Source organism: Macaca thibetana, chromosome 6 (genome assembly GCF_024542745.1).
Source record: "Macaca thibetana thibetana isolate TM-01 chromosome 6, ASM2454274v1, whole genome shotgun sequence".
Taxonomy (NCBI): Eukaryota; Metazoa; Chordata; class Mammalia; order Primates; family Cercopithecidae; genus Macaca; species Macaca thibetana.
In genome coordinates this window covers 4,778,987-4,794,090 of record NC_065583.1, presented here as the reverse complement: position 1 = coordinate 4,794,090, position 15,104 = coordinate 4,778,987, and the positions used below count along the sequence as shown (strand labels likewise).

Here is a 15,104-nt window from a genome sequence, read left to right as displayed (position 1 = left end):
TAACGCCCGATTAAGTAGCCTTGTGCTGCATGGCACGGACCGAGGACGCACAGTCTGGGGTGGGGACAAAGCCTGGGCCACCTGCCTGCTTCTCCTGTGACAACAGTTCCAGCACCAGCAAGGACGGGCCCTAGATGCAGAGAGGGTGAGACGGCTTGTGTACTTTCCCAGGAGAGCTGAGGCAGGGGAACCCTCTTTCCAGAGGAGGTGGCATTGGAGCTGAGCCCTGGACAGAAGGTAGGAAAGCACTGGCCAAGGAGGAAGGAAGGGAGTTTCAGGCAGAGACCTGGAGGTGGGAAACTCCTGCCTCGGAGGGATCCATGGGTGTCTCTGCAGAGAAGGACTAGAGCACTAACTGGGGCCAGAACATGAGGCTCAGTGATGTCAGTCAAAGGCACTTGGCCCCATTCTGAAACACCCATGGGAGCTAGATGAACAATGGAATTGGGAGAAACAGACCCGGGGTGAGGCAACAGGGAGTGGTGGGGACTACGGCAAACTAGTCAGCTCTCAGGCCCTGTTGAAAGGATCCTAGGTCCTTTGGACTGAGCACGCACTGCCTGGCATTGTCTTTGATGGACAAGTACATGGAAAGGGAAAGAAGGCTCATGCTAGTAGCCTAGGATGTGCAGTGGGGGAGGCCAGAGGCTCAGCTGTGCCTTCATTCAGGTGAGAGCCCTGACTGGGACACCCAGCCGGGACAGACAGATCTCAGGTACTGATGGCAAGAATAGAAGTCACACAGTGAGCTCGGGGGGCAGAGGCAGGGAATGCTAGCCCTGACTGCCCAGGAAGATTCCTGTAGCCCCAAGAGGACATCCAGTAGCACCCGAATTTACCCCACCCATGCCCTTGCTAGAGGGCATAGCTGCTAGTGCCTTTGCTAGAGGACATAGCTGCAGCCTGGAGGGTGCCCCCTGGATCCACCGGATAAATGCCCCCTGGGGCCAGAGTGGCGTGACGGAGGCCCTGGAGAAGTGAGCTATGCCCCTTATTGGTCACAGTACATTTATTTTTCATTAGCAGTTAAATGCAGACATGAGGGATTGTGCTGGGTTCACTGGGCGGCTGGCGCGAGCAGTGCTTGGCGTGCTGATCGATAGGGAGGCTGGAGGGCCGTGCACCCCCTCGCTGCCCCCACACGCCCAGCCAGGGACCCCTGCCCACCCAGCCCCCCTGCCAAGAGGCAGGCACAGGCCAGCGCATTGTCTACTTGTTAAGGGACATGGCACAGGCCGGCCCGGAACCTGCCACTGGGGGGTCTTGGTGACACCTGCCTGCTTCTCAACACCTGCAGGGCTTGCTCTGGCATCCAGCTTGGCCTGTCCTCTGCACGGCCTAGGGTCCTCCCAAATGCTGCGGCTTGCCTAGGTGCATGTCTAGAGCGACCCTTGGGCCGGCAGCACCCACCCCACACCCCCACTCCAGGGTTCACACTCCCCAGCCTCCCAAGACCACCCCTTTCCATTCATTCTCCAGACCGTGGGAGGACCATGTGGGAGCCCAACTCAGCCCTGCTCTCCCTGAGCCACCCCTGGGTCCCACTCCTGGGTCAGGGCTGGCCGGTGGCTGCCAAGTGACCATGGCGAGCACACAGGTGACTGTTCAGTTGATGAGCTCAGTGTCTGAGCTGGTGGCTCTGGAGTAAGGGAGCCCCTCGGGCCTCAGGTTCCCCATCTGTAAGGTGTCTAGGTCCTACCCCCCAGCATCGCCTACATTCCCCCACTTCCCGAGCCTACGACAGACCCCAGCAGAGGTGGTTCAGGGCGGGGTGCGTCTGGTGAGCTTAATTTTCACGAAGTGTGAACTGCAGGTATGACTCGCTTATGATGAGGGCTTGGGGTCCGTAACAGAGCTACAGGAACATGCAGGGGGTGGTGGCCGGTGGGAGGGCACACAAGGAAGAAAGCCAGGCTGGGGAGAGGCCGGAGTCTGGCAGGCAGGCAGGAGGCAGTCAGGGAGGCCGGAGGGTGAGACGAGAGGCAGGTGCCCAGGGAGGGCCGGTGACCCCGCGGCTGACAAACTGTCCGGCTATGTCCCAAAGGCCCTCCGCACCCATCTGCCCCTGAGTTCACAAAGACACAGCTGTTGTGCCCCTCAGCTCAGCCAGCCTCCCTCTGCCATCTCTAAGGCACCTGCCAGCTCCATGCCTCAGTTTCCCTATTGGCTCTCACCCCTATGAGATTGCTGTGCGGATGACCGAGCTGAGGGGGTGCAGCCCTTTGCTGTGGAACATGTAGAATCGTGGGGGTACCAACAGCAGCCAACGTTCCCTGAGCACTGTGCTGAGTGCCTCAAGCCTGTTTCATTTCATCCTCACAACAACCTTAAGAATTGGGCACCATGCCCCACAGGTTCAGGATGGGGTGGACCTGCCTGAAGATGCAGAGGCCCCTGAGCCCTCAGTCCGAGCCTGCCCTCCACGGCGCCTGCAGGAGCTGGTGCACACACCTCTCCCCGTGAAACCACGGTCCTGGTGAAGGGTGGACTCCCACTGTGGGGAGAGGGTCCCTGTGCAAGCAGGAGCGAAAGGGGCAGTGGGCCAGGTATATGTGCCCCTCGGTGGGTAGGGTGGGCCCAGGCCTCCCGGGCTGAAGCCCTGGGTGGGTTTTGGACCACCTGTGGGGAGGATGGAGGAGCCCAGAGGCCAACCATGTGAGGAGCCTGCGGCCTCCCCCACAGGCAGCTGTCATCTCCATTTCACAGATAGCAAGCTGCTCACTCCCCAGGGTCACCACTAAGAGGAGCAGAATAGATGGTCTGGAAACCCAGGGTTTCCCTCTATGCCCAGGGGTTGCAATTGTGAGTGTGCATTGGTGGGGGGATCACTGCAGCCCCAGGGGAGGCCAGGCTGGCTGAGGGCCTGTTCGAAGGGCAGCTGGGGGGTGTGAGAGCTGAGGGTGACCCCCACCTCACCCTCTCAGGGGACCTGCTGGTTGAGCAGGGGTCAGACTACTCTGGGGATTTTACCTCTGCCAATGCCTCAGAGCCAATTACCTGTGTAATTAGCAACAAATGACTTGTGGGATGGTTGTGGTTTTCAGTTAGAAGGAAAAAATTAGAAGGAAACCCATATATTCAGGTCTCCCTGAAGGAGGTGGGTACCTCAGATTCCCAAACAGATTCCCGGCTCTCGCCTTGCCTGTGCCCACCCCACGTGTTGTTTCTGAGCATCTACAATGTGCAGGGCCAGGGATGGGGCCAACCAGGAAGCAGGGACCCAGAGGTGGCCACTGGCCAGGGCTGCTCCTCCCTCGCCCCGGGCAGCCCACCTGCCTGGCCAGGGACCTTCCCACCTTGCCCCGCCTTGCCCTGGACCTCCCGGGCAGGGGCCTGCCTGGCCAGATCCCTGGACTTCGAGGAAGGCGGTCGCCAGGCCGCCTCGGTGCTGGGACTCTGCCCGGGTCTCATTTCACCTTGCTACAGTCTTCAGGATGGCCTGGGCTGCTCCTTCCCCCCTTTTACAGAGGAGGACGTGGAGACCCAGGTGGGGGATGTTCACTGGCCTGAGATTGCCCAGCTGGGACATGACAGAGCCTGGACTTACTCTCTTCCCATCCGCCCCAACCCATGGTGGGATCATTTGCTGAGCCGCTGCCTCTGCCCTGCCCAGCCTGGCCCCTGCCTCACCTTCCCCATCTACCCTGCCACAGGTGCCCAGCAGAGTGCCACCGTGGCCAACCCAGTGCCTGGTGCAAACCCGGACCTGCTTCCCCACTTCCTGGTGGAGCCCGAGGACGTCTACATCGTCAAGAACAAGCCGGTGCTGCTGGTGTGCAAGGCCGTGCCCGCCACACAGATCTTCTTCAAGTGCAACGGGGAGTGGGTGCGCCAGGTGGACCATGTGATTGAGCGCAGCACGGACGGGAGCAGCGGTGAGCTGAGCCCGGGGCCTCCCCGGGCAGGGCCCATCCAGGGGGAGGCAAGTCTCGGCCAGCCCAGAGGAGCCTGCAGCTGCCCCCAGGATTTCCCACCTTGGACCACAGGGGCCTTCCCCAGAGGCGACACCCCTCAGCAGTTTGGGGAGAAGGAGCAGGAGAGAGTGGGTCCCTGATGATCAAGGAGCTCCCAGACCTCAGGTTCAGTGATTGTTTTCTTGTGCGTTGGTTCATTCCATCAGTCAGGCATTCACTCACACCTCTGTGCGCACCCACTCCCGTGCTGGAGACACGGCACCCCACCCTCGGAGCCCAAGCCCCCACAGACAGGCAGAGAGCAGGTGACCTCTCAGCAAGAGGAGAGGCCCCTCGGGGGGGGTGATGTGTAAACTGAGAGAGGCGTAAGAACTGCTTAGGGAGCCAAGAAGGGGACCTGCCTCCCAGGCAGGGGACACAGCCCAGGGAAGCCTGGAGGCAGACGCCGGCGTGCCGGTGGGTCAGCAGTGAGGGTGAGGGTGTGCAGGGGACCGAGGTGAGGCCACTGTCTTAGGGGCTCTTGAGCTGCAGAGCGGCATGGCCAGAGGTATATATGATTCAGGGGCCGGGATGGAGGCTGACGGAAGCGGCAGGTCCCGAGACACTGAGCGGAGGGAGCCAGACTCAGCTGGGGGCACAGCGAGAGGGGTTCTAGGTGCAGCGAGCAGACCCAGGAAGCACCTCTTCCATGAGACACAACATTCCCCACCTCCAGCCCTGGCCTTAAGCAGGCACTGGGGACGTGGGCAGACAGCCCACATGTCTGGGTTCCATGACTCCCCCAGAGAGGACTGGCAGAGGGAGAGGCAGGAGCGGACAACAGCCTCTCCTCCTCCCCCTCCTCCCCCTTTTCCCCCTCCCTCTCCTCCTCCCTCCCCTTCCCCTCTCCCTCCCTTTCTCCCCTCCTCCCCTTCCTCCTTCTCCTCCTTCTCCTCCTCCTCCTCCTCCCCTCCCCCACTCCTCTCCTAACTTTCCTCCTCCTCCTGCTCCTCCTCCTCCTCCTCCCCCCTCCTCCTCCTCCTCCTCCTGCTCCTCCTCCTCCTCCTCCTGCTCCTCCTCCTCCTCCTCCTCCTCCTCCTCCTGCTCCTCCTCCTCACTCAGTAGAGTCTGTTTCAGTTTCCTCTCCCTTGGTGCTTTGTGGAGCACCCCACACATAATGACATCTCAGGGGTGGTCCTGAGCCCCCTCCCACCAAGGCCTCAGCCATCCTGAGACACATAGCACACATACCCTGTTGAGTCACAGCCCGTGTGGGACACACAGGCCATTGCCATGAGACTCAAGCCACAGTGCAGCTGGGACAGGCAGGTGTCACCCAGGACTCACACTGATGCCAAGGACAGGCTGGGGACCTTGGGCCTAGAGAGGTGGCCCAGGAAGGATTCCCAGAGCAGGAGGAACATCCAAGCTCAGGTCTCAAAACCGCCTGGAAAGGGCATCACCCAGGCCCGTAGACTGCAAGGTGCAGAGGCGCAGAACAGCCTCGAGTGGCTCGGGTATGGGGCGAGAGCGAGCCCCGGGGCAGGCAGCGGTGCCTGGGAGACTGCGCTAAGGGGCCCCTGGCGGCTGAGACACCAGAGTGGGCTGCAGTCAGACTTGCACTGTAGGAAGACCATGCTGGGCACAGGGAGACTGGAGGAGGGCAAGACCCTGGCCAGGAAGAACAGTTTGGAAGCTCTGGCAGTGATCTGATGTGAGGTAAAGAGCCCTGGATTTAGGCAGCGCCATTTAGCCCCAGAACCAGCTTGTCATTTTACAGTTGAGCCTGAGGCCTTGGCTCTTACTCAGCCAGAGCCCCGCTGGGGCTCCAAGCAGGCCTTCTGGTCTGCAGCAGTCACACCCCGCCCTTCCGTAAGGGTCAGCACCGGCTGCCTCCCTCCCCCAAGTGTCATCTCAGCGCCCTGGCCTGACTGCAGCTTCTCACCTGCGGTCTTTGGGTGTTCGCTGAACACCTGCTCTGTGGCACACCTTGGGTTAGGTACTAGGAGTTACGCTCTCAGGGCAGTGATCCAGCTCCGCCTCCTACCCTCGGGAGGGAGATAGAGAGGGTTGGTGGCCAATGTAGCCCAACAGAACTCTGGGCACCAGCACCTCCCAGGACCAGAGCCTCTCCTGGCCCCAGCGGCGGTGCCAGAGGCCTCCCTGCCCAGCAGCACGGCCCACCTTGTCTTGGTGGGAGGGTCTGCAGGAGAACTGCAGGCAAGTCCCTCCCCTCCCTGGGCTCAGTTTCTTCATCTGTAAAATGGGGATGAGGAGACCGCCCCCATCCTGCCCCTTGCAGATTGGTTGGGGGAAGCCTCGAGATCTCACATGCCCAGTCAGGACCCAGCACGGGGCCTTTCCTTTCTCCCCAGCGTCCCTTCAGCGTAAGTTCTCCCACTGCTGTGGGAGGTCCCCCAGGGAAGCACAGCCAGAGAACTGCTCTCCTGCAGCCTGGAAGCTCCAGTCCAGCCCCCTGCTGTTCCCAGCATCCCCTTCCAGGCTCCCGTGCACACCCCTCTGTCTGAAACACCCTTGCCATCATGAGGGCTCAGATCCATGGATTGGCAGGAACCTAGGACCTTGTCTGAATGAGCAGTCACAGGCCCGGGCCAGCACACACGCCGGGAGCCCCCGGCCCACACTCCCCGGCAGGCTCCCGTGGCCCTGTTCTCTTCCTGCCCGGCAGAGAAGCAACGCTTGGGACACGTCCCACCCGTAACCACCAGGGTCCTCTTCTGCCCCGAGCATCCGACCTCAGGCCTCCCATGGCCGGAACATCTGAATGTTCATTGATCTCATCAATTTCTCAACCCAAAGCCATCGAGTGCTTTGAGGCGAAGAGAAAGGCTTTCCTGACCCACAAACAGATACCACGGCAGTGGCGCCACACGGCGACACAGACCAAAGACCCCCAAACTAGAAACATGCTGCGGTCAGACAGGTATGGCAGGGGTTGGAGGTCCACCCAGCTCTGCAGCCCATTCGTTTGTGTGTGGGGCTGGGGGTGGCCGGGTGGACACCCAGGAGAGCACCTACTTCCCTCTCGTTTGCCTTCAGTCCTCATCCAGAAGGCCAGGGGACAGAGACCAAGGCCTGAAGTGCTAGAACCCAAACCTGCTGACACTAAAAAAGCCTGAAATTTGCGAAACCAAGCACTGGAGTCTGGTCTGGGAGTGTAATTTATTTTGTGTTAAACAAACTGATTGCTTATTAGATTGTTTAGAAGCAGATTGCTGAGAAGGTGAGAACCGAAGTGCCAACTTGGCCTCAGAGCCCCAGCCAGAAACCCTGGGAGGCCCAGGTTCACACACACACCCGCCCAGGCCCGCTGGCCTGGGGTCCCTCCCCAAGGCTGGCCCCTGCTCACACTGACCGGGCAGGTGTAGACACAGCTGTACCCAGACACTGCTCCCAGGAACCAGGCTGTCTGGTGATCCGCAAGAGGGCAGTGCACAGCCCCTCACATCAAAGGCAGGGGAGGGCCGGGTCTGCAGCCCCCGCCTCAGGCACTGCCCTCCAGGAGCTTGTGGGGCTGAAGGGCACCCCTCACCAAGGCACTGCCTGGAGCTGGCACATTGAGGACACACTTGGCCCTCACTCATGCAAGTGAGAGGCAGGAGAGGAGGTGGCAGGACAGAAGGGGAGGGAAGACAAGGGGAAAGGAAAAGGGAGCGCTTCAATTTAGTGCTGTTCTCCCCAGCTGAGCCCCCTGGGCCATGGGTGAGGCTTCTGAAGGAGGGCCAGGCTCCCCACAGCACCACGGGGGATGGAGGAACTATTAACAGACCTGTCCACCCAAGGGAGAAAAAGTACACAGTTCAGAATGTTCTGGAGGTCTCCCACCCCTAGCCCCCAAGGCAGAGAGGAAGAGGGGAGTGGAGGGCCGGTTCCCAAATCTTCTTATCAGATGCCCTCAGTCATCTTGAAAGACAGCTGGTGCCCAAGGCCCCTCTCCTGTAGAGAACCCTGTGAGCCACCCCCTCGTTTTCAGCCTGCCTACCCCACCCCTGAGAGTGTCCACATTGGGTGTCTTAGAGAACGGGGCAGGTGGTGCCCAGAATGGAGGGAAGCAGCCCAGCTACCACGATCTCTCCAGAGGTGACAGCCCCGCCACCTCCTATGACAGCTGGCCAGCGACAGGAATGAAGTGATAGAAAAATCTGGACACCTAGTGTGAGAGCCCAGAGACTTGTTGAGGAGGGGTCTGGGAAGCGTCAGAGAAAGACATGTGAGAGAAATAAGAGGGAAACGGCCTCCCGGCCTGCGGCTCAGCTGGGCGCCCGCTCTTCCCGCAATGCAGCCCTAATTGAATTTCGCTGTTAACAATGGAAACACATTGGCTGCAGGCCTCTCTCTCCTTTTCTGATAAGCCAGTGACCCGAGGGAAATTGGGGTCAGGAGGAGGAGAAATTGGAAACAGTCTTTTCTCACTGCTGGGGATGCTGGTTTTGGCTACAGACGGCAGGAGGAGGGTTGCTGCCCCCGCTCCTGAGTGGTTAGAGGGTCCTGAGCCTGCCTCAGTCCAGGTATGGCAGAAGGCGGGGGGCTGAGTCCAGCCTGGAGCGGAGTCCCCCCACCTCACCCTAGTTAGGCAGAGCGGGTCCTGGACCCCCAGCTCAGCTCCCCCTCTGCTGGCTGCCCTCTCACCCTCTTCCAAGTTTCTCCCTAGTGCATAGGCACCCCAGCTTACCCTTTGGATGCAGACAGTCCCGGGACCCCACGGCAAGTTACTTCCCTCTGCGCTTCTGTCCAAGGGAGTGGCTTAGGACAACATCCCCATCCCTGCACGTGGGAAACCCTAAGTCCCAGGGCGTCCTAGGGGCTAGCATCATACTACATAATCACTGCAATTATATTGTTAATGACTGTTATTATATTATCACATGTCAGGATCTATCTGCTGGCCGCTGAGGGAGGGGGCCAGATCCTTCCTCACCTCTTTTACCCCAGAGGTGCAGAGCTCAGCCTGTCTGCCCCACCCCTTCTGCCTGGAGTCTTTGGAGGCCAGACCCTCTGGCCCAAAGCTCTACGGCAGCCCCCTTTAGGGACATTTCTGTAAGTGACTCCAAGGAGTCAGGCCTCAGGTAACAAAGTATAATGAATGGAAGGTCTACCCAGCCTGCCCGGGGCCTTCAGGAGATAGAAATCAAGTGGCTCTTGGGCCTCGGGAGTTTCCTCCAGGCTGGGGGTTGCCTTCAAAGTCCACTCCCTTGCCAGGCAGCGAGCGAGGCTGAGGGTGGCGGGTGGCGCGGAGACCCACACGCAGAGGCTCCGGGTGGCCCTGGGGCCCTGACTACCTGCCCCTCCCTCCCCCAGGGCTGCCCACCATGGAGGTCCGCATTAACGTCTCAAGGCAGCAGGTAGAAAAGGTGTTCGGGCTGGAGGAATACTGGTGCCAGTGCGTGGCATGGAGCTCCTCGGGCACCACCAAGAGTCAGAAGGCCTACATCCGCATAGCCTGTGAGTCTAGGGCTGGGCCCTGGGCGAGGGCGCATGGCGGGAGGGTGTCACCAGGAGAGGGGACAGTAGGCTACCTGGAAGAAGGGGTCCGGTCAGAAAATCTCACAGCCCTGCCTGGATGAGTGGGGAAAGTGCCTGTGGACACGCCTAGCCACCCCATGTCCCCCTGTGCACCTGGCACCTCCTCTGCCATGTGCCACGGTCCCTGCAGGACAAGGGACGCAGCCAGCCAGTCTGAGCCTGTGCAAGGCCCTCAGGCAGGAGGACACCCTCATTCCTCTTCCAGATTTGCGCAAGAACTTTGAGCAGGAGCCGCTGGCCAAGGAGGTGTCCCTGGAGCAGGGCATCGTGCTGCCCTGCCGCCCACCGGAGGGCATCCCTCCAGCCGAGGTAAGGACTCCTCTAGTGCCCCCTTCTAGACCTGGGCTCCTGCCTGGCCACTCTGGCAGGGGCCACTCCGGGTGGGGCTAGCATGGGCTGGCAGAACATGGCAGGGTTCCCTCTCCTAGGTGGAGTGGCTCCGGAACGAGGACCTGGTGGACCCATCCCTGGACCCCAACGTATACATCACACGGGAGCACAGCCTGGTGGTGCGACAGGCCCGCCTTGCTGACACGGCCAACTACACCTGCGTGGCCAAGAACATTGTGGCACGTCGCCGCAGCGCCTCCGCTGCCGTCATCGTCTACGGTGGGCCCCGGGGCTCCCCGGTCACAGGGAGAGGCACTGTGGTGCCCCTGGGCAGTGACATGTGGCTGGTGGGGTAAAGAGAGGCCATGAGGCCAAGGCCAGGTGAACCAGATCATGTCTGACTAGGCAGGATAAGCAAAGGGCTCGCTGTGACTGCTGGGGACCCAGGGGCATGTCTGGGCAAAGGTATGGGACAGGTTGGAGGTCCTGTGGGCAGCAGGCATTGTGCAAAAGGAGATGAGGGACAGGATGGGAATCTAGGAAAGGTGACAGACTATCCCCACTCCTGAGTCTCCAGGGCGGGAATCAGAAGACGCACAGTCCGGGCACCCCCAGGAGCCGGCAGAGGGAGGGTGCGGGAGTCACCCCAGGAGAGGCTGGGGTCTGGGCTGCAGGAGCGCGTGAGCCACGGTTCAGCCTGGCCACCCCGAGTGCCCCCTGGGAGAAGGGAAGACTGTGGCACACGTGCTGCAGGGCCCGGGGGCCAGCAGGCACGAGCATGGCCTCCCCCAGGCCTTCTCTCCCAGCTCAGACACAGCCCACCCGTATCCAGCTCACAGCCCCTCTGCCCTCACGCCCCGTCCCCTGGGCCAGTGTATCTGAGGACGCCCCCGCTCCCTGACCCCAGCCCTTCTCTGTCCGGCCAGTGAACGGTGGGTGGTCGACGTGGACCGAGTGGTCCGTCTGCAGCGCCAGCTGTGGGCGCGGCTGGCAGAAACGGAGCCGGAGCTGCACCAACCCGGCGCCTCTCAACGGGGGCGCTTTCTGTGAGGGGCAGAATGTCCAGAAAACAGCCTGCGCCACCCTGTGCCCAGGTACCAGCGGCCACCGCCTCCCGCATCGTTCCTCACCACGCCATCTCCGTGCCCTGGCTCCATCGCGCCCACCAACCTGCCCCCCCATGGCTCCATCCCACCCGCCTGCCACACAGGGCCAGGCTCAGTCTGAGGCGGGGATCAGGGTGCGGTGTATGGTTGGAGTCAGGGCTCGATCTGTGTCCAGTCTCAGGGCTCAACATAGGGTGTAAGTCACAGGATGTGAGGTACAGTTTGACAGGGTCTAGGGCTCAGCCCGTGGCTGCAGAGTCCACTTGTCCCTGGGTTCAGAAGGGTCAACGTGTGACGAGAGAGCCCTCACTGCCCCAGGGCCAGGACAGCCTCCCTGGTGTGGAGAGAGCCAAGCAGCCCCGGCGTCATCCGCGCCTCCCTGTCATTAGCATGCGTCATCAAGGCCAGCTGGACACTAGAGGGCGTGCATCGCGGGCCTGGCCCTGGCTTTGCCCCCAAATCCAGGCTGCCTTACCCTGCCTGGTCTGGATGCCCAGAGGGGCCACACTGGCCGACCGCTGGGGCGGGCACCCAGGCTGACTGCACCGTCTCCTCTCTGCCTGTCTGTCTCTCGTCTAGTGGATGGCAGCTGGAGCCCGTGGAGCAAGTGGTCGGCCTGTGGGCTGGACTGCACCCACTGGCGGAGCCGTGAGTGCTCTGACCCAGCACCCCGCAACGGAGGGGAGGAGTGCCAGGGTGCCGACCTGGACACCCGCAACTGTACCACTGACCTCTGTGTACACAGTGAGTCTTCTCTGCCCTGAGGTCCTCTTCTGTTTGCCTGGATTGGCCCTGCCCAGCCCTGGGGAGGTGGGGGCTGAGGGAGCTATTCTCCCGCCAAAGGCTGTAGCCTCTCCAGGCTCAGGACCCTGTGGGATCCCCCTCACTCTTAGCATACTGCATGTGGGCCCAGGCGCGCCCTGCCACCTCCCATGCCTCCTGAGACACGCACAGATTTGAACCTTGACTTATGCGCACCCATTGCCCACACTCGCCCAAACACCACAGCTTCACATCTGCCTCGTCCCCCAAGTGCACATACAGGTCCTGTGGGGACGCCGGGCTTGTGAGGGCTGTTAATTACAAAGCCATAACTAACAATTAAAGATCTCTGTTGGATTTTTTTTCCTCTAGAACATACCCTCCCCCATTCTTTCAATTAAAAACCTAATTATCTGTGTCAATTCCTTTCTGATGGACGTTTCTTCCATTTATGCAAAACTCTTCTAAAATCAATATAGCTTCCTCCAAGCAGTCAATCACCCCCTCCCCAAACCTGCCCCAGGCCTTGGGGAGGCAGACAGAGAGAAGGGCCCCCAAACCCCTACTCCTGGTCTAGGCACTGACCTGGAACTATGCAGGAGGCAGACCCCCTGCTCTGGGGATCCCAGGAGTTCACCCCCAGCCCAAGCTGCCCTTGTCCCAGAAGAGCAGGCAGCAGGTTCAGCCTAGCAGCCAGGCACCAGGTCATCCGCCCTGGGGGAGTAGCTCTTCCCCTCGTCTATCCTCCGGGCAGCAGACTCAGCCAGGATCTCAAGCCCGTGAGGGATGTGATTTGCTCAGAGTCACACAGCACAGTAATGGCAAATACAGGGCTGGGATGCACACGCACAGACTCCATGGTCCCTGCCACGAGCGTCTGCTCCCTAGCTAGTGCAGATGCCCCAGGGTCCAGACCTCATCCTCCTGGGATGCAGACCGCTGACGTCTCCTTCCCAGACTCCTACACCCCTGCCCCCACCAAGGCCGCGCTGTCTCCTGCAGCTGCTTCTGGCCCTGAGGACGTGGCCCTCTACGTGGGCCTCATCGCCGTGGCCGTCTGCCTCGTCCTGCTGCTGCTTGTCCTCATCCTCGTTTACTGCCGGAAGAAGGAGGGGCTGGACTCGGACGTGGCTGACTCATCCATTCTCACCTCAGGCTTCCAGCCCGTCAGCATCAAGCCCAGCAAAGCAGGTGAGGGGCCCCCTGCCCCCAGCACTCCTGCCCCAGCTCCCACGCCAAGGGCTGCTGGGGCAGGGATGCCCTTAGTGCCACTGCCTGAGTCTTTCTTTATCCTGCAGACAACCCCCATCTGCTCACCATCCAGCCGGACCTCAGCACCACCACCACCACCTACCAGGGCAGTCTCTGTCCCCGGCAGGACGGGCCCAGCCCCAAGTTCCAGCTCACCAATGGGCACCTGCTCAGCCCCCTGGGTGGCGGCCGCCACACACTGCACCACAGCTCCCCCACCTCTGAGGCCGAGGAGTTCGTCTCCCGCCTCTCCACCCAGAACTACTTCCGCTCCCTGCCCCGAGGCACCAGCAACATGACCTATGGGACCTTCAACTTCCTCGGGGGCCGGCTGATGATCCCTAACACAGGTAGGAAGGACCCCAGGGGGCTCTGAGAGCTCCACTTCCCTCCTTCATCTCCACTTCCCTCCTAGAGGAGGACGGGACAGCTGGATGTTCCTCTCGTGCCCCTCAGTGTCCCGCGACAGATCAGCCAGGAAAGGGGTAGAGTTCTGGGGAGAACTCAGTCTTGGCTGGCACCGAGGCCATGGCCAGAGCTGTCTTCCTCCTGTTGCCTGTGGGCGCAAAATAACTGTCGGTTCATATACACAGCCAACCAGCCTACTTGTGCCGGTCTCCGTGTGGGGCCAGAGGTAGGGCAAGCCCCGGTCCCAGGGAGCTTGCAACTGAGCAGGGAGACAACCAGGGGCAAACAGATCAGCACAGGCCTGGGCAGAGGGCATCCTGGAGTCCCCACTGCATCCTGGCTTCCACCCACCCCAGCACAGAAGCCCTCTGATGAACTCTTTCCATGGCTGCCTTGCAAGAAGTGACTGCAGCCTGTGGCATGGCCGGCCACTCCCACCTGAAATTCTCAAGTCCCTCAGCTTAGATGACCCCGTGTGCTCCTGGTTTGCTTGTCTGTCTCCAGCTGCGTGTTCCATACATGTAGGTGTGCCTCCGAACTCCCTCCCGGCGCCCTTCTCCCCGAGCGGCCTCGCCCACTCCATGGCTTTAATCGCTGTGTCTGTGCAGATAACTCCCACCCCCCCATCCTCAGCCTGCCGTTCTCCCAGGCGACAGAACTGTACACCCAGCTGCCTCCTGGCCAGCTCCATCTGGATGTCTCACAGCACCTCAGACTCCTGGTGCCTAAAACAGAACCGTCTCCCACCCTCCCCCAGAACCTCCCCGTTCCTGGCTTTCCCCAGTTCACGGATCATCTAGTTGCTCAAGCCAGAAACTTGGGGTCACCTTGACCTCCTGCTCTTCCACCCTTGCCCCGCGCCAGCTTCAGTCCCATGCCAGTCTCTCCTCAATAGCTCCTGCTGCCTCTTGCTCTCGTCCTCCCTTGCTGCCTCTCCTGACACAGGCCACCAAACCCCTCACCTGGTTCCTCGCTCTAAACCTTCACCAATGAAGCCAGAGTTGATCATGACCCTCTCGTGCTCGAACCCCTTCTGGGCTCCCCTCTGCCCCCTGCAAAGCCCACCTGACACTGCAGAGAAGACCTGCCTCCTGCAGGCCGGCTGCTTCAGCCCCTTCCCGCACACACATCCTCCTGCACACGGCAGCCACCATGGACTCTCAGCATCCCAGACACAGGGCGCTGCCCTTCACACGCACTGACCCCCTGCCCCTCCCACCGGCTCAGCTGGGACTTCTGTTTTGGGTCCCGGCCTGACAGCTCTTGCCGTCTGTGCCTCACGTCCACACGGATGATAACGAACCCCTCATGGGGCTGTTGGGATGACGAGGTGAGACGGCATCTGTCAGCTCTTACAGAGACGCAGGCGGACAGTGCGGCCCCGCAGCCCTCGCCGTTTGCTGCCCAGGCAGCGTGGGCGACTGCCACTTCTCCCGCATCCTGTGCTGTGGTTGACTTGTCCTTCTGCCTGCTGGGCTAAGAGCTTCATGAGTGGGGTCTGTCGTTTTCCTTCGCCGTCCTGAGTACCCAGCATTAGGATCTGATGAATGAAGATGCAAGTGTGTGTACCTTCCCCATGGAGAGCATTCCTGTGAGGATGTCTGGGATTGTCACCAACACTACGGCTAGGACTGCGGGGCAGTTCGGGCCAGGGAAGGGAGCGGTGGCTATGACTCTGCACCCTCCGGTGAAGCCGTGATGCCCCGCCCCGCCCTGCTCTGCGCTGCCGTCTGGGGAGTGTGCTTTTGCTTTTGGACTCGGTGGGGTAAAGTCGTGGAATTCCTCTCCCTCCACCCGTCCTGAGCTGGGA

The 15,104-nt window shown here is 61.1% G+C and overlaps 1 protein-coding gene across 3 annotated transcripts in view; it reads left to right on the top strand.

Annotated features, from left to right (window-relative positions):
* Nucleotides 1-15,104, top strand: part of UNC5A (unc-5 netrin receptor A) — a 71,066-nt gene that overhangs the window by 51,511 nt on the left and 4,451 nt on the right. Inside the window, exons 2-9 of one of the 3 annotated variants that reach the window (XM_050793164.1) lie at nt 3,654-3,875; nt 9,213-9,356; nt 9,643-9,746; nt 9,866-10,046; nt 10,694-10,861; nt 11,453-11,617; nt 12,593-12,826; nt 12,934-13,236. In XM_050793164.1, the coding sequence (XP_050649121.1) occupies nt 3,654-3,875; nt 9,213-9,356; nt 9,643-9,746; nt 9,866-10,046; nt 10,694-10,861; nt 11,453-11,617; nt 12,593-12,826; nt 12,934-13,236 (1,521 nt within the window). The remainder of the gene's footprint in view (nt 1-3,653; nt 3,876-9,212; nt 9,357-9,642; nt 9,747-9,865; nt 10,047-10,693; nt 10,862-11,452; nt 11,618-12,592; nt 12,827-12,933; nt 13,237-15,104) is intronic. The other 2 variants (XM_050793165.1, XM_050793166.1) reach the window with 2 other exon arrangements.